At 46.4% G+C, this 18071-nt stretch overlaps 3 protein-coding genes and 1 non-coding gene across 4 annotated transcripts; 1 reads left to right on the plus strand and 3 right to left on the minus strand.

The window, feature by feature from the left end:
- LOC8082867 (ABC transporter G family member 11) lies at positions 2080–7334 on the plus strand. The gene is made up of 10 exons (XM_002446782.2): positions 2080–2729; positions 3973–4262; positions 4378–4549; positions 4654–4776; positions 4894–5022; positions 5150–5344; positions 5483–5569; positions 5653–5925; positions 6519–6626; positions 6722–7334. Exons 1-10 carry the CDS (start codon positions 2265–2267, stop codon positions 7052–7054), a joined length of 2175 nt encoding a protein of 724 aa, XP_002446827.1. The 5' UTR covers positions 2080–2264; the 3' UTR covers positions 7055–7334.
- Positions 10012–12594, minus strand: LOC8082868. Its single transcript, XM_002448170.2, has 6 exons — positions 12431–12594; positions 11839–12320; positions 10905–11082; positions 10729–10811; positions 10566–10635; positions 10012–10486 (listed from the first exon to the last, which is right to left on the minus strand). Exons 1-6 carry the CDS (start codon positions 12480–12482, stop codon positions 10362–10364), a joined length of 990 nt encoding a protein of 329 aa, XP_002448215.1. The 5' UTR covers positions 12483–12594; the 3' UTR covers positions 10012–10361.
- Positions 13292–13365, minus strand: TRNAT-AGU. Its single transcript has one exon. It is a non-coding gene; the product is annotated as a tRNA-Thr (tRNA).
- On the minus strand, positions 13538–16225 carry LOC8056034 (uncharacterized protein At1g65710). Its single transcript, XM_002448171.2, has 2 exons — positions 14776–16225; positions 13538–14686 (listed from the first exon to the last, which is right to left on the minus strand). The coding sequence occupies exons 1-2, from the start codon at positions 15796–15798 to the stop codon at positions 13778–13780; spliced, it is 1932 nt and encodes a 643-aa protein (XP_002448216.1). The 5' UTR covers positions 15799–16225; the 3' UTR covers positions 13538–13777.

Below are 18071 nucleotides of genomic sequence, written 5' to 3' on the forward strand. Positions count from 1 at the left end.
CACCGCCAGTGAATGATCCGCTCCGCTCCGCTGGAAACGAGAAAAGGGGACGGGCCGGCGGGGCGCGATTGAATGCGCGCACAGGAGCCGAGCCGAGGCGAGAATTATGGGGATAATAAAAAGGGAGCGAGTCGGGACTCGGAGGTATGGCGATGAAAGTACAGTGCCAACGTCTACCAGTACCGCCATCAATGCACCTGCTGGCCGCTGGCTGCACCTCTCATCCGTGCTCTGCTAGGCCTCTCCCTCTCGCCTCCTTCATCATGTCATGTGGCGTGCGCCCATGCGCGCGCGTCTGGACGGCGTCGCGCCCGTAACCGAAACGTGTCGCCGTCGCGGCCTGCTTTGCCCCGGCCCGACCGCTTGACTTCCCTCCACCTCGCCTCGCTCCAATCCGTCAGCGTCGCTTTTAGGAGTAGTTCGTTTTGTTTTTTTTTTCTCGCAGTTACCATGCACGCGCGCGCGCGGTGTGTGCTGCACCTGCACGGGTTTGTGCAATTGACCACGTACATACGATACGAATACGGTACGACTCGGCAGCTGGCAGCACCGTTCCCGTATCCGATTGCTTAGACCCTTTTCGGTATATCATCTTTTCGGTATATCATTTACGTGGCTGATATTAATTTGTTATGAAAGAAAAATATTATTTTATAGCTTAAAAAGTAAGATTAATTTTGACCGATGGTGACCTTAGACAATCTCTGGTGATGGTCAAAAGTGAGAACTATATTAATGATGTAGGACTAGTATACAATTATACTAATTTGATATCACAAATATTAGTATTTTTCTATAAAATTTAGTTAAGTTTAAAATAACTTGAGTTATGACAGCTCTACAAGTTGATTTATTTTTCAACTGAAACAAATATTGAAAAAGAATAGGCCCCTCATGTCAGCTAGACCATGCCATTTGGTTTTCACTCGCGCTCATCCAAACCTGTCCTCTGAATTTTCTTATATTGGCGGATTGTTGTCTTTTTTTTTTTTTCCTGATGATAGGTTCCTCACCAGTGACGATGCCCTTAAATTAGAGTAAGAAGGATATTTGATCAAGTCTAATATCTAAAAGTTTACATAGATATCTTGCTAGGACTTATTTGTTGTGAATTTGAAACTAGTTCGATATTTGATGCATTTTTTATATAAATTTGATTAAAGTTTGAATGAAACTCAAAGTAAGGGGCTTTGAAATGCAGAAAATTCCTACAAGATATACAGAAATATCATAGGAAACAAACATGGCATAGAAAAACTTCCAACAACGCAAAAGGGCCAGTAAATTATAATTTCAGCAGAGGGAGAGTCCACTCTACATATAATTGATGAATGTCTAGCACTTTTTTGAATGTACTCCCTCCATCCCAAATTATAAGCCATTCCAAGAACTTGAAGAGTCAAACTATCTAAGTTTGACCAAAATAATAGAAATAATTATAAAGATTATGAGATCAAATAGATATACTATGAAAATATAATTAATTAAGAATCTAATAGTACTTAGTTGATATCATAAATGTTATTATCTTATCATATAAATTTGGTCAAACTTGAGATATTTTGACTTTTCAAGATTTTTGGAATGACTATAATTCAAGATAGAGGGAGTATATAATACTGTTCATGTTGGAGTAATACTATGTTGTAACTACTAGTTTATTCGCAATACAAATGTACGTGGTTGTTCTATGTATTTGAAAAAAAGTGTGTAATGCCTCCAGCATGATCAATTCTATGAAGATCCTTTTTTTTATATAAAAAACATAATTTTTCCGTGACACTATTTGATGTGATAACGTTACTATGTTTCATCTATTATTATCCTGATGATATATAGTACGACTCGAGAAATACGAAATGCTACATCATGAAAATGAGAAATTAATAAGAATTATTGGCATTCCAGAAAGGAGAACTGTAGAGGCCGATGAAGCGACGGGATGGGATGGGAGCCCAACAATGCGAGGAGCATGCAATTTGGTTGGGCGCAGTTTGTTACCGAGGCCGAGAGCTGCTCACCTCACCTCCATGGCTCGCTGCTCTCTGATTGCTCCATCCATCCATTAACTCCCCCTCTTTATTGTGCATGCATGCTTTTCTCCTTTATAACTCCTGCCGCGCTAGCTGCCTCTCCACCGCATCGACCGGCCGGTTCCTCTCTCCCGACACGACGCGCCCCAGCCCAGTGCACGGCCCCGCCACGCTAGCCTCCCAGCAGCTCCCAGCCCCAGCTCCGCTCAGGGCGCGCCTGCAGTTCCGGCCATGAGACGGGCCGGAGGAGGAGACCTGCAGGGCGACCACGGCACGACGCCTCGGTCCGCGGCGGCAGGGCAGGCCATGGTGGAGCTGCAGGCCAACGGGTCGGCGGCCGCCGCCGGGGGCGCCATGGTGGTGGGTCTCAGCCCGCTCAGCGAGACCCTGTGGCGGGACAGCAAGGCGCTCCCGCCGGGTGCCGGCCCCGCCGCGCTCATCGGCGACGTGTCCGCCAGGCTCACGTGGAAGGACCTCTGCGTCACCGTGGCGCTCGGCCCCGGCAAGACGCAGACCGTGCTGGACGAACTCACCGGGTACGCGGAGCCCGGCTCGCTCACCGCGCTCATGGGCCCCTCCGGGTCCGGCAAGTCCACCCTGCTCGACGCCCTCGCCGGCCGCCTCGCCGCCAACGCCTTCCTCTCCGGCGACGTGCTCCTCAACGGCCGCAAGGCCAAGCTCTCCTTCGGCGCCGCGGTACGTGACCTTTGCTGCTTCCTCAGTCCTCGCTTAAGCTCCTAGCTATAGATCATGCAGCACTACTCTCTCTCAACTGGGAAAAAATAGAATCACTGTTCTATTTTTGAGCACCAAAAACACTCCGTACTGCTACTACTTCAGCCAGATCATCCATATATAGGAGCTAGCCTAGCAGTTCCGTTAAGGGTTTCTTAGGTAGGATCTGTTCAAGTTCGAAACTATCTTCCATATATAACTGGCATCTCGCAACATGCAAATCATATTTGAAGGTATCCGGATGACCGGATCTGGTAATCTACTTGGTGTGTCAGTAAAACAATCGTTGCTGGTAATTAAAGTGTGGTTTGTCTATGGTTTTTCCAAATGAAATATACTATATATATGCTGCGTCCTGTTATTATCACTATAATCAATGACATAACTAGTACTCTCATTCTGTTCTTTTTTAAAAGACCTACCACAACACAGCTACGCTTTGACCACTATAGTAGTGCTATAATTAAGCAGAGGTGCGAGCTGCTTATTTCATGTCGGGCAGTAAGCAGGGAGATCGGCTAGCCGGCATAGTGTTATTAGCGACAGATCACAGATACACGTCCAAATCCAATCGATTCGGGTCGATTTTTGGCGTCCGGCCAAGATGTCGAAAGCACGTACGGCTAGGCTTTGCATAGTAGAGCTCCGGCGTGTAATGTTGTTAGGTGCGCGGATTTAATTCGCCCTCGATCGGTTGGTCGATGGCGCCTCCACTGGAATTCATTCAAACACATAGGTCGTACTGCGTACTGCTGCTAGTATGATTAGTATCGTGATTTTGATCTCTCACATCGATAGATCCAGAGGCGAAAAACATGGCGATCGATATCGTCCTGCTCTGCTGTCAATACAATACACATGGCGATCGATATCCACAACGGCTGAAGCCACCTACACAGCATAAATACTGACAGCTGGGTTTTTCTCTCTGATCCTGCTGCGAATTTATGGTGATACGAACCGTCCGGGCTGTGGCGTTTGGGTACGTCTCACCAGCAGTTACACGCAACGGGATCCTGCAGGCGCATCAAACGCATCAGTTTTCTGGCTAATCTTGCTCTGATCCAGAGTAGAAAGTTTTAAGTGGACGAGTTTTTTTTTTTATGGGAGAGTTTGTGCTACTACTGCCGGAGGAGGAGACTGATCCAGAGGCGTTGTTGGTGCCGTGTGTATACGCGCGCGTACGTGCTTCTTCTGCTTGCAGGCGTACGTGACGCAGGACGACAACCTGATCGGGACGCTGACGGTGCGCGAGACGATCGGCTACTCGGCGCTGCTGCGGCTGCCGGACAAGATGCCGCGGGAGGACAAGCGCGCGCTGGTGGAGGGCACCATCGTCGAGATGGGGCTCCAGGACTGCGCCGACACCGTCATCGGGAACTGGCACCTCCGCGGGGTCAGCGGCGGCGAGAAGCGCCGCGTCAGCATCGCGCTCGAGCTCCTCATGCGCCCGCGCCTCCTCTTCCTCGACGAGCCCACCAGCGGCCTCGACAGGTGAGCAGCACGGTGGCGGCCGTGGTGCACGGCGGCAAATTGTGTGAGCCTGCAATGTCAGTTGGTGGTGGTGAGGCTAACTTATTTAGCTGCGGGCGTGGCTGTATGTGTGCAGCTCCTCGGCGTTCTTCGTGACGCAGACGCTGCGAGGCCTGGCCAGGGACGGCAGGACAGTGATTGCTTCCATCCACCAGCCCAGCAGCGAGGTGTTCGAGCTCTTCGACATGCTCTTCCTGCTGTCCGGGGGCAAAACCGTCTACTTCGGCCAAGCATCGCAAGCATGTGAGGTAGTAATCCTGTATTCTTGCCGGTGTTACCGTGAGATGCCGAATGCATGCTTCGGCGACAATGTGATCGTGCGACTGACTCTCCTTGCATTGCTCGGTTGCAGTTCTTTGCTCAAGGCGGTTTCCCTTGCCCGCCTCTGAGGAACCCATCGGACCATTTCCTGAGGTGCGTCAACTCGGACTTCGACAAGGTGAAGGCCACACTGAAAGGATCAATGAAGGCAAGGGTAAGAAGAAGAAGGTCCAGGGGCAAATCAGAGGCCACCAAAACATGAAAAAAAAAGCCTTGTTCTCTGCTGTGAATAAAATACTAATACGACCTTTTATTTTGTGTTCATGAAAAGGCTGAGAGGTCCGACGATCCACTCGATAGGATGACTACATCAGAAGCCATCAGGAAATTGGTTGGATCCTACAGCAGGTCCCAATACTACTACGCTGCGAGGGAGAAAGTTAATGATATCTCGAGAATGGTACGTATTCTGAGTCAGCAAACACAACATTATGCATTGATATGTTGTATCTGTTTCCTGTGTCCACATAATAAATACCGCATCTGGGGCTGGGAAAAACTAACCATAACCATCTTGTTCCTTACAGAAAGGAACTGTGCTGGATTCAGGTGGCAGCCAGGCTAGCTTCCTGATGCAGGCTTGCACCCTGACCAAGCGCTCGTTCATCAACATGTCACGGGACTTTGGGTATTACTGGCTCAGGCTCCTGATCTATCTCCTCGTGACTGTTTGCATCGGCACAATCTACCTGGATGTTGGCACTAAATACACATCCATCCTGGTAAGTAGGAAGGAAAGAAATTGGTCCGGAAGTTCTGGGCTGGACTGATATGAATGCACAATAATGTAGTCACATGACCAATGTCATGAAGCAGCATATGGTTGATTTTAATGCATTCACTCTACCTTGCCTCTGCAGGCCAGAGCTTCCTGTTCTGCATTCGTCTTTGGGTTCGTTACGTTCATGTCCATTGGAGGATTCCCTTCGTTTGTTGAAGAAATGAAGGTGAAATTAAAATGGTGTTTTTTCATCTGTAAATTAGAAATGCTATGAATTTTGCTCACCTTTCGTTTGCTTCATTTATACAGGTCTTCCAACGGGAACGGCTGAATGGGCACTATGGTGTCGCGGCATTTGTCATCAGTAACACCATCTCAGCAACGCCATTCCTGATTCTAATATGCTTCTTGTCGGGAACTATATGCTACTTTATGGTGCGCCTGCATCCTGGTTTCGAACACTATATCTTCTTCGTCTTGAACCTGTATGCCAGCGTCACAGTGGTCGAAAGCTTAATGATGGCAATTGCCAGTGTCATTCCCAATTTCCTCATGGGTATCATCATAGGGGCTGGAATTCAGGTATGACATTTTCACCCATCTCCCATATCGGTTTATCATCAGCCCTTATAACCTATTATAGCTTGGGGGATATGTGTTCAAAATATATGGTTAAGTATGGGGTTATGAATCAACTTGTAAAATATCATTTTAGCTCAGATGTTGAGACTGCACTTTTAGTTGTGGCATAAGTTGACACATACAACCATGTGATACTTAAGATGAATTCATGAACTAAAGAACCTCCATACTTGAGGTGGTTTTCCGGGACCAGAATATCAAAGGACTTTATCCTCTATTGATCCAATATCCAGCTTGTCCTGACCTGTATTATTTGGAGCTTCACTACATGCTGGCCAACATTCTAGTACAAGCTCAGCAAATTTTAGGACACGAGACATTGGTGAACTTGTAGCTATCACTGGATTTTACTTTATTTTATTGGATTTGCTTAGCTATTGGTGCAGAATACACATTATTCGTGATTTAATGTTTATTTAGTTATGTTCAGCAGTTCCATGCCACCGTAAATAGACATCACCATACTCCCCTCGAAAAGATTATGAGTTTCGAATTTATCATGATGAAATATTCTCAACAATTTTCCTGTACAGGGAATATTTATGCTGGTGTCTGGCTACTTCAGACTTCCATACGACATTCCAAAGCCTTTTTGGAGATACCCCATGCAGTACATCAGCTTCCATTACTGGGCACTGCAGGTAAATTCCGTTTCACACATTGGAGCAACCCACATACACTAGCCTCCAAGTCTCCAACCTGAACTTTTTGACACCAAACTCCATACATCTAACAGGGCCAGTGCCAGAACGACATGAAAGGCCTCGTATTCGACAACCAGTACCCAGATCAACCCAAGATCCCCGGGGACTTCATCCTGAAGTACATCTTCCAGATCAACGTGGACCGGAACAAGTGGATCGACTTGTCAGTCATTTTCAGCATGATCTTCATCTACCGCATCCTCTTCTTCCTCATGATCAAGATCAACGAGGATGTGCTGCCGTGGATCCGTGGCCACATCGCGAGGAAGAGAATGCAGAAGAAAGGCCCTAGTCCCAGTTTCGGCAAGACGCCTTCGCTGAGAGGCTATGTTGTGGATCCAGAGCTCGGTTCCAACGAGGGCTAGAGGACGATGATGATCTGGTTCTTTTGGGTAGCAGAAATAGGGTGTTTCTCCCCCCGGCTCTTGGTGCTATATTGTATATTTAAGATCAGGGAAAATTAAACTGGTATCATACGTTTTGAAACTGAAGCTAATTCGAGTACAGGTATACATACAGCATGTAATGTGACTATGTGAGCAAAGTGGCATCGGAGAGATGCCCAGTGACACATGACAGATTGTTCAGAATTTATTGCCTTCGACACACGAAGAATTGTTGGAGCACTAAAGCGGGTACGGCTCACATGACCGTGTATTATCAGATTGATTTTGATTGCTTGCTGGTTACATAAAATCGGTACTACATATTGACAGAATTGTAAATGCCCCACATAAATATAAACTAACAATAAGATCCATGCCGTACTGTTTGTGATTATGTAGATTGCGAAGTTTCAAACATTTCACATGGATTCATTCAAGTCGTGTCTGTAATGAGCAGCAGCACGGGCATGTCTATGTTTCCAAGACAGATCAACAACGCCTGTAAGAGTTGTAGAGGAAGGCTGGTGATGGTCCCCCTTATGCGAGGCCAAGGGAAAAGGATTTGAAGCCTATCCCACTTCTCCCTATTTGTCTTTGTTCTATCTTGCAAAAATTGTCAGTACACCTTTGGAAATGAGTAGAGAAGAGCCTATGGAAATGGAATAGAGGCGTCGGTCAGATAGTAGTTTTGGCCCTGAAGCGTCGGTCAGATAGTCTTAGGCCTTATTTAGTTCCAAAATATTTTGCAAAATCGACACTGTAGCTTTTTCGTTTGTATTTGACAAATATTGTCCAATCATAGACTAACTAGGCTCAAAAGATTCGTCTCGTCAATTTCGACCAAACTGTGCAATTAGTTTTTATTTTTGTCTATATTTAATACTTCATGCATGTGTCTAAAGATTCGATGTGACGGGGAATCTGAAAAATTTTGCAAAATTTTTTTGAACTAAACAAGGCCTTAGGCCCTGTTTAGTTCCCTACCCAAAATTTTTTCATCCATCCCATCGAATCTTTGGACACATGCATAGAACATTAAATGTAGATAAAAAAATAAACTAATTACACAGTTTAGTTAAGAATCGCGAGACGAATCTTTTAAGCCTAGTTACTCCATGATTAGCCTTAAGTGCTACAGTAACCCACATATGCTAATGACAGATTAATTATGCTTAATAAATTTGTCTTGCAGTTTCCTGACGAGCTATTTAATTTGTTTTTTTATTAGTTTCTAAAAACCCCTCCCGACATCCTTCCGACACATCCGATGTGACACTCAAAAAATTTTCGTTCCCAATCTAAACATGCCCTTAGTTTTGGCCCTGAATGCCATGGCTGTAGATGCAGAAGGGAACTGTAGATGGCATCAGATGAGAGGCACAGTACAGATATGGGATACCATGTGCTATGTGGGCAGAGGACACAGTCCAGCGCATGGGCTGTACAGAGATCTTCCAAGAAAGATTCCGAGCATCAACGTTGGATCCATTTTTCGGAAACCTGTTTTCTGTTTTAGATTTTCTGCTTTTCCAAAAAAAAAAACACTGTCAAAACTAAATTGAGCATCAGGATAATCGTAAATTTCACCTAAATTGTAAATCAATCTCACCTCCCTGAAGGAACGATTCAGTGTGGCAGTTTGTTGATAGCAGATCCTAAACAATCTATTAAAGTAATTTGGGACAGACTAATTTTGATATCCTCAAATAACCTTGTTGTAAACATTATTACCAATCACAAAAGGAAATACTGGCATTCATCTATTAAACATTATTAATATTTTACAGCATGCAAATGTTTTCAGATTTGGGAGCCATTTACATATATAGTGCTACTCAGGAAAAAGACATGTATCAAGTTTGGACATCCAATTGTCCAAATCTATTTTGTAAACAGACAATGTCATTCATCTATTGTATTCTGTCGGCTTGCAGGCGGGGCGGGTTTTTACCGCAACCCGCATGTCCGCCCCGCAAAATCTTGCTTTGTGGCAGATGTGGACTAGCTGCAACAGTTTTGCGGCACCATGTGTGCTGTTCCGCAAAGCCCATTGGACAAGAGCATAAGCTCGCAACGTCCCGCAAAAACCCGCAACAATGGTTGTGTCCTGTCTCATCAAATATCCAGCACGACAACCTGCACCTCCTTGTTTTGGCGCTGGCCTGGCGGTGTCCATCGACTGGGAGCTTGGGGTGGTGAGCGTGGAGGATGAGGAGTTAAATCTTCTCTAGTGGTGATTGCGTAGTGTGTTGGGTGCTGCAAGGCCCCGGCTACCCCGGCTGACCTCACCGTCCACGCACGGCAGCGATCAGCGACATCCACGAGACCACGAGCACCTAGCTGCAGGCCAGACCCCGCTGATAAGAGGATTTTAATAAATCTTCTCAAGGTCGTCCTGTCCGGCAATAGCAATAGCAGCTACCAGATCAGAGGATTTGAACTCCACAAGCGGAGGTGCGGCTGCCGGCGAGTTAGTTAGCTCCTTCGCTGCCATGTCCGTGCGAATCCTTACGATGCAGATGAGCTCGTAGCGGCAATGGCAAACCTAGCACTAGCAGTGTGCTTTGCGGGCCTTGCGGGTTTCTTGTATTAGCCACAAAGTCCGCAGAATAACGACGAAGGTCACAGTTGTGCTCGTGGACTGCCACAAACCCGCTTAATTAGTTTGCGGCAAGCTTAGTGGGTAAGTGGCCGTCCGCAACCCGCCCCGCCTGCAATCCGAGTATTCTGGCAGGCTCAAGCTAAACAGGTACATTATTTTAGCTCCTTTTTAGTCAGTGTGTTTGGAAGTTTAGCTACTAAAGTGACTAAAGTTTAGCTGCCTAAAATTTAGTAAGGGGAACCAAAGGCCCTTATACTCTTCAGAGTGCTGGAGGATACCACAGGGAGTGGAAGCTAACAGCAGCAAACAAAGGAGGCTTTGGAACAGGAAGAACTCACAAAAACAAAATCCCATAGCATTTAACGATTTAAACTTGTATGGCTTACATATAAGCTGTCTTGATAGTAATGGCAGCCACAACTCTAATATGCTTCTGTAGTGCTGTCACTAAAGATCCAGTGCCATAACAAAGTTGATCCATGTCAGCTTGTACAACATGTCATATCAGCATTTCACATAAAGCAGCATATCACACTAACTGTGAAGCCAAATATAATGTAGCCCAAGTCCCTAAGATAGACACTAGACAACAAGGAAAATATGCAGCAGCTAAGCTAATAGTCTTGCTACTCTTACCTAATATTCTTTGTTGATACATAAATCTAGTTATGCCTGATAAATTATTTAATTGGATCCAGGGTCGAGGACTGGAAGCCTGCAGTAGAAGCTAATGGACTTGTCTGCCAATCTAGTTCCTGGGATGAAATATTGGAATACGACTGTTAAACAAGCACCACCAGGAGCAATACCTATAAACACAGTAAGAACAATGTTAAGTCAAAGTCTATTGAACAAAAAATGTCACTGAGACTATAGCTGTAAACAAACCATAGAAGGTACAGTCTGGCTTGGCCAAATGACAGTGTAGACTCTTAACAAGGTGCTTCATATTCACTTGCTGTGAGAACAAACAAAAATAAAAGAAATCAGTCAACTAAATGGCACCGAAAGAAGAGTGAAGAGTAAAATAAGTGGCGCTTGGGAATAATACCACTGAAAGTGCTTCCCCTCTCTCAACAGCCATATCCATACGAGTCGAAGAAGTCAGATTTTGATCACCAACAGGTGCATTTGCTGAATATAGAGCAATATGTAGTCAGCTGAATTGAACAAGAGGCCAGGATAGGAAATTAAAGCTGATTTAAACTACCTAGTGCCATATCTTACCACGATCACCAATAACCCGAAGCTTCCGAAATTCAGAGCCAACAGTAACAAGAGAAGTGGAAACTTGTAGATGGAGATCACCATATTGAGTGACAGCCACTGTTAGCAGGTCACCAACATTTTTCAAACGATCCACTAAGCTTTGCAGTTGTGGCAGATCAGGAACCTGGACTAGAGTCTGCACAAAGAATGCCCACCATGTATCAGCAGTTCCCCACTCATTAGCGCTACTGTCAACTAAGAAAAAATGTCACTCTAAGTGATAATGCAGCTATGGGCCTTTGGCTAAAATAACATTAAAAAGATACAGACCCCTTAAGATTGCAAGCACATTTCCCAAAGGAATGTATGGTTTAATAGTTTAAACTATTTATCAACCATGTAGTACTACTAGAGAGTGCAAGTCAATTTCAGCAGAAAAAGAGCATTTAAACTGCAGCTGTAGTTTATAAAGTATTCAAAATACGCATTTGATATTTTAATATTGGTAGTTCTGTTACAATTTTTTTTTAAAAAAAAAAACAGAAGTGTTACTATGCCTATGGATTGCTCTTGTCCAGTATTGCAGCCAAGTGCATTTTTACCGTTTTCCAACATAAATGTCTGGATCAAACACCATTATAAGAATTAAAATATCTTTTCTAGTAAAAAATATGCAGTTCACCATTTCACCAGGACAAATGTGTTCAGAGTTGAATCCAAAACATCATTCACTTCATGGACCAGCCTTTCAACTAGGAATGTTAATACGAACAGAAGCATAGTATTAGTTTACCCATCCAACAACAAATAATCCAAAATCACTTCCATTAGGTTCAATCGCTGTAAATTTGAATCCGAATTGATCTGGTGAACCTGAACCACGGGACCATTTTTTTTATGCGACAAATGATTAGGAACCATAAGATGATATTTATACATGAAGGCTACAAACCTGAGGGAGATCCTTGGCAGCGTCAAGGGCGGCCTGCAACCGCTCGATGTCGGAGCGTGAGAGAGGGCGCGAGATGGGCACATCCTGCACGACGGCCGCGCGGGCGCCCTTGGTTTCGAAAGTGAGGAATGGCGTGGCGGTTCGTGACCCTGCGGGCAGCTTGTTGACGAGCTTCACCTGTATAGCGGGGGCACCGGTGGCGTCCCCGGCGGCCGGCGGCTGCGCGTGGACGGCGAGCACGCTGCGGAGCGCGCGGTGAAGCAGCGCGACTTCGACGGAGAAGGCGATTTGGTTCCCGTTTCGCGAGGACACGTTGTACTCACGGAAGAGGAGGTCCTTGGCGAACTGCGCGACGCACTGCGGGCCGCCGCCGTCGGGCCCGGCGGCCGTGGCGCCGAGCAGGTTGTGGAGGAGCATGGCGTGCGTGGGCGTGAAGAAAACGTGGCAGACGCGACCCACCTTGTCCATGGCCGGTAGGAACCCTGCACGGCAAAACATCGTGGGGACGCATGAGGCGTGCTCGATGAATTGCGAAAGAGAACAGGAGGGGAAGAGCGAGAGGGGAGCAGTGCTTGTGCGATATCACGCTTACGCTTGTCGAGGAGGGAGATGCCATCGTCGGTGAAGAAGGCCTTGAACTTCATGGCTTGCGCTCCCCGACGGCGGCGGCTTCTGCGGTTCTGCCTTTGCCTTCGTCTTCCAGCTGCGCGCCGCGGGTTTGGAAAGGCTTGGCGCCCGAAGGGGCGAAGAGGCTACCAATACTTTTTTTTATGGGCTTTCTTTAATGATGGGCTCTAATATTAAGCCCACGACAAAACAAAAGCAGGAGCTTGAAAAAAAGCGTGTTTAGTCGTTACAGAAAATTTCTTCAATAAAAAACGTTGTTATAGGATGGTAATAAAATTTGCAGTGAAAATAAACAGGAGCTTGAGAAGATAACAGTTTATTACTCCCTCCTTCCTGAGCCATAAATATTTGTATTTTTATAAATTTAATTATTAAACATAAAAAAATGTTTGACTTTAAACTAATTAATTTATTTATGGATAAAGGGAGTGAAAAAATAGGTAAGAAAAATTGCAATACAATTAGCAAATTAGCAAGAGCTTGGAAACAGAGGAGTTCGGTTATTGAAATACGTAAGAAAAGAGACAGGTTGTTAAAAAAGTTAGAAAAGAGCTTGGTCAAAAATTTTGAAGAAAAATCTGAGGTATGGAATGATTTCGATTTTTTTTTAAAAAAAAAGAGCCTAAAAACACATGAGAGAGTTCAGTCGTATCAAAATGAGGTAAAAGGCAACGCAAAAATAAAATTTGAAAAAAAGAGAGAGTTTAGTCGTTTGAAAATAAAGTAAAATGAAATGTAAAAATAAAATTTCAAAAAAAATTATGAGATAGTTCATTTGAAAATAAGGTAAAATTGAAAGTAAAACTAAACAAATTTTATAAAAAATTGCTTTCATTGAGATTTGAACTCAAGACCTCCCGCTTACTAAACGGGTGCTCTAACCAACTGAGCTATGAAAGCAATTGCATATTAGTTGATAAGTTACCTCTTGCTTATTAAATGGGTGCTAAGCAACTTATCCCCTTGTGCGTTTTATATGAACTTGGAACTTGGGAAATCAGGATACAAGTATACTGATAATTTGATACTAAGACAGATCCAACTACATAACATGTCACACAAAACAAGAACATAATGGAAGCAATGTGCTCAATATTAACCAAACACTAAGGATTAACCGGTGGACGAAAGAGTATACATTGCCAATGTCGCTGCCTGATTACATCTGAACAATGTAATCATCAAACCAAGCAAAGAATTCAAATGCCGAAACACTAATCTGAAACAGCAACCTATCTTGCCATTACAACCTGAGAACCAGGAACTACCATGACCAACTAGAGCATGGCTCCTAAAACCTCCTGTTGCATCCCTAAGCGATGGACGAACTCGCCGAGACACCGCGAGCATCAGACTGGCCGATGGCTGCACTGCCGCTGCCGCTGAGGCGGTGAGCACCGCGCACGCGCTGGACCTGAACATTGCTAGTAGAACCACGGTGGCTGGGCTCCTGGGATGACGACGGTTTCTGATGACTCTGCCATGACTGCTCCACCTCGTCATCGTTGTACGACTGCGAGGCCGTCCTGGTCCGGTCTGTGGAGTCGACGGAATTGGGCTCCCACGAGCACGTCCAGGCGTTGCCGGCAAAGCTGTTGCTCCCCGCTGACTCCTGCGGCTCGGTCTCCCCGCGGATGTCACGCACGGAGACGTACTTGTGCAGACTCGGCTCCGTGAGGTCGTCCTTCACGCCGACCTCCGACTCCACCACGAGGGTGGTGCCCGCACTCTTGCCGCCGTACCTCCCGTTGACGGATTCCTTGTCGTTGACCGACCTGTCCAGCTCGAAGCTCTTGTTCTCGGACGACGAGGAGTTGAGGTCGGCGACCGCTTCAAGGATCGAGCAGGCCTTCGACACGCACGCCGGGAGCGCGAACGTCGGCGCTGCAGTGGCAGTGGCAGTGGCAGCGCTGGTGCTCTGCTGGTGGTAGTTTTGGATGTCCTCCAGTAGCAGGGATGCGTAGGTGTTGCCGTTGTGCTCGAAGTCACGTGAGGACCGCCTCGACGACCGGCTCCCCGGCCTCGGATTGGTGACGTTCTCGGCCACAATGCTCACCGAGTGGGTCGCGTTCATCCTTGCGGGTGCTGCTTTGGTGTCCGAAGCCACGGCCTCCTCCCCAATCTCCTTCTCCTTCGCAGTTCGGCAGTTGGGGATCTGATCCTTTGCCCGCACCGCGGTCTTCTGTGGCAATGCAATTGCAACCGCACCATCAGCGGATTTCTGCAAGTCATTTCGAAGATTCAGCAAATTTGGTGGAGGAAACTGAGGGCTGCAATGGAGGAAAATTCTAAACTTTCGTGGATCCGTACCTTCAGAGGCTTGCCATTGCTGTGATGGTGGTTGTTGCCGAGCGCGTTCTCGTCGAGTTCCGCCATGGGGTTGCGACGGAATGGCGACTGCTCCGCCTTCCTCGAGGAGCTCCGGCTCAGCGACGGCCCGTGCGTCGCCTGCACCCCGGCATTCTCGTTCCCCGAGGCCGCTGCCCTCGCGGGCGAGTTCGACCTTGGCGATGGGTACCTCTTGCCGGACGACGCAGCCTTCACGGGCGACGGCGCGCGGCCCTTCTCCCTGGCCGGGACCGACACCATCTTTCCTGGCTGCTGCCTCGCGCCTCGCTCGCCGGTCCCGGAGCTCCCCGCGGTGGGGACGACGTCCGCCCGCCGCCCCGGCGACCGGCTAATCCTCCGGCTCCGGCTCCCGCTCCCGCCGCCAGTGCGGCCATCGTGGCTCGACGAGCGCTTCCGCTCCGGCGTCCTCCGGCGCGGGGAGGGCCTGGCCACCGCGGCCCCCTCCCTGCCCCAATCGCACTCGTCGACGTCGCCGCCACCGCCCCTCCTCTCGTGGTCGAAGTCGTAGCTCCGCTTGGATCCGGCGTACCTCCGGTGCTCGCCCGACGGCGCCTTCCCCGACGCGGACGAGCTCCGGCTGAGGCGGCCGCACTGGATCAGGATCGCGTCCACCTCCTCCTTGGTGCAGCTCGACGTCCGCACCGGCGCCCGGCCCACGGCGACGGGCCTCGCCTCCTCCTCCGGCGCCGCTCTCTTCACCTCCGCCTCCTCGGGCCCGCCCTTCGCGGCGGCCTCGACCACGGCGGCCGCCGCCGCCGCGGCGGCCTTGACGACGAACACCGTCCTCTTGTCGGCTGCCGGCTCCTCCGGCCTGGCTACAGCCTTCTTGGGCGGCGCCGGCGCCTTTGCCTGAGGCGCCTTCTTGGCATCGGCGACAAGCACGGTGTTCCTGCCGGATTTCCGGCCGCCGCTCTTCTTGGCGTCACTGGACGGCTGCCGGTCTAGGCGCTTCGCTTGCTGCTTCTTGCTGAAACAGAGCCCCATGGGATTCGAACGCGGTGGGGAGGGGGAGGGAGGTGACCGGCTAACGGCGAAGCGATGTGGACCGGTGGTGTTTGAGGGGTAGAGCTTTGGGAGGCGTGGATTGGAGTTTTGCGTTTCGTGGTGCACACAGGATGACAGGAGATGCGGCGGCGAGGAGCGAGAGGGAATTCAAATTTTCTGCCGTTTTCGTCGGGGTCTGCGCCCACAGCGGCCGCCGCACGATGCGCACGCAGCACAGGAGAAAGCCGTTGAGCTCAGCAGACGGCGGGGCGGCCCCGGACGGGGAGTGAGCGCACTGAGGACGTGTACTCTGCTGACTACTCCTAGAGTACTAGTGCCACCTGTACGCTTTTTTGAGTTCTGTCTGATGCAATGTCATTTTTGTTAAACCTTGTTGTGTTGTGCCTTAATGGATATTTACACCTCCAAAATTCTTTCAGTAATAGACTTTGCTCGACATCTGGTGGTCAATTAACAAATATTCTCTTTATCACAAAAATTATAAGACGTTTGACTTTTCTTTTGACCCCAAATTTGACTACTTGTCTTATTCAAAAAAATTATACAAACATAGTCAAATTTAAATCATTCTTGAAGGACTTTTATTGATAAACTAAGTCACGACAAAATAAATAATATTTTATACAAATTTTTGAATAAGACGAATGGTCAAACTTGGTCTTAAAAAAGTCAAACATCTTATAATTTAGGATATATCGAGGCCTTGTTTAGTTGTACTCAAAATCTAAGGCCTTGTTCAGTTCCCCAAAAATTTTGCAAAAATTTTCAGATTCTCCGTCACATCGAATCTTTAAACGTATGCATGAAGTATTAAATATAGATAAAAATAAAAACTAATTGCACAGTTTGGTTGGAATTGACGAGACGAATCTTTTGAGCCTAGTTAGTCTATGATTGGACAATATTTGTCAAATACAAACGAAATTGCTACAGTGCTCATTTTGCCAAAAATTTTGGAACTAAACAAGGCCTAAACTTTTTAAGATTCCCTGTCATATCGAATCTTACGACACAATGGAGCATTAAATATAGAGAAAAAATAACTACTTGCACAGTTTGCCTGTGTAATTTATGAGATGAATCTTTTGAGCGTAGTTAATACATGGTTGGACAATAATTATCAAATACAAACGAAAGTGCTAAATTATCTAAATCCAAAAAGGTTTTGCATATATAAACAAAAGTCTGAGTAATTAACTATCATCCTCAATTTTCACCTTATATTAGGCTATCTCCAACAAGGAGACCCATTTGGGAACTCAAACTTAAAATGGGTCTCCAACACAATGCCTATAGCCTCCAACAGAGTACCCATACAGAAGACCTATTTTAGGTATCAGGAGAGGCATAACCTAAATTTGGGTATCCTCTCTCCTCGAGACCCATTTGCAGAGAGTGTTGTCTTTTAGGTCTTGTTGTTGGAGAAGACTAAAAATAGGTATGGAACCTTTTACCTGTAGCGCTACCCAAAGGACAAATGGGTCTTGTATTTTGGGTGACGATTGTTGGAGATAGTCTTATATAGCATTAAACATCTCTCTATTTTGCTCTATCTCTACCTTTATCGATATCTCTAACATGAGCCGGCCCCTGGTGCCAGCGTGCAATGCCCTCTCGGGGAGCCATGTAGCTCCGGTTTGTCTGCACTAATCACGTATTAAACTATTCTTTATTGCTATGATTATTTTTAATTAAGATCTATAAAAAAATATTTTTTTTTCTTTGTTAGTGTTTGATAGAGCAAATGTGAAACAATAAAATAGTACTGTATCAATCTAAGTTGTTATTATATTATAAGAGAAGACAAAAAGAACACATATCTTTACAATTTCTTTTTACTAGCAAATATGTCCGTGCGTTGCAACAGGAGAGACCAAAACACTAATTCCGAGGACTCATAATCCTATTGATCTATTTTGTCAAAATCAAATTATAAATTATGAAAAAGTTTTTTTATTAACAACAGACTCAATTTGCCGTGGATCCATGAGATAGATTTGTAGAGGTTAGCATTAACTTAAAGTGAAGCTTTATAATATCACATGACTATATTCAAATAATGCATCATTCTGAAAACAAAGGAATTATTTATAATAGGAATGTACTGATGTATATAACCAGAGAAACTCAACTTATACAATTACCACATCTCACACGTAGTTCAGAGCCTGTGAACCATCCATCTCAGTATCCAATCATAAATCTCATAGACCTAGGCTCACCAGCACCCCTTCCACGAATCGTCGTCCATG

This window comes from Sorghum bicolor, chromosome 6 (genome assembly GCF_000003195.3).
Source record: "Sorghum bicolor cultivar BTx623 chromosome 6, Sorghum_bicolor_NCBIv3, whole genome shotgun sequence".
In the NCBI taxonomy this organism is placed as follows: Eukaryota; Viridiplantae; Streptophyta; class Magnoliopsida; order Poales; family Poaceae; genus Sorghum; species Sorghum bicolor.

Coding starts and splice junctions, on each gene's coding strand:
- LOC8082867 (XM_002446782.2), top strand. CDS start 2,265: ATGAGACGGGCCGGAGGAGGAGACCTGCAGGGCGACCACGGCACGACG. Junction 4,263..4,377: donor CCCACCAGCGGCCTCGACAG/GTGAGCAGCACG, acceptor GTATGTGTGCAG/CTCCTCGGCGTTCTTCGTGA. Junction 5,926..6,518: donor TCATAGGGGCTGGAATTCAG/GTATGACATTTT, acceptor TTTCCTGTACAG/GGAATATTTATGCTGGTGTC.
- LOC8082868 (XM_002448170.2), bottom strand. CDS start 12,482: ATGAAGTTCAAGGCCTTCTTCACCGACGATGGCATCTCCCTCCTCGAC. Junction 10,812..10,904: donor TCGGGTTATTGGTGATCGTG/GTAAGATATGGC, acceptor CTCTATATTCAG/CAAATGCACCTGTTGGTGAT. Junction 10,487..10,565: donor GCCAGACTGTACCTTCTATG/GTTTGTTTACAG, acceptor CTGTGTTTATAG/GTATTGCTCCTGGTGGTGCT.
- LOC8056034 (XM_002448171.2), bottom strand. CDS start 15,798: ATGGGGCTCTGTTTCAGCAAGAAGCAGCAAGCGAAGCGCCTAGACCGG. Junction 14,687..14,775: donor GCAATGGCAAGCCTCTGAAG/GTACGGATCCAC, acceptor AATGACTTGCAG/AAATCCGCTGATGGTGCGGT.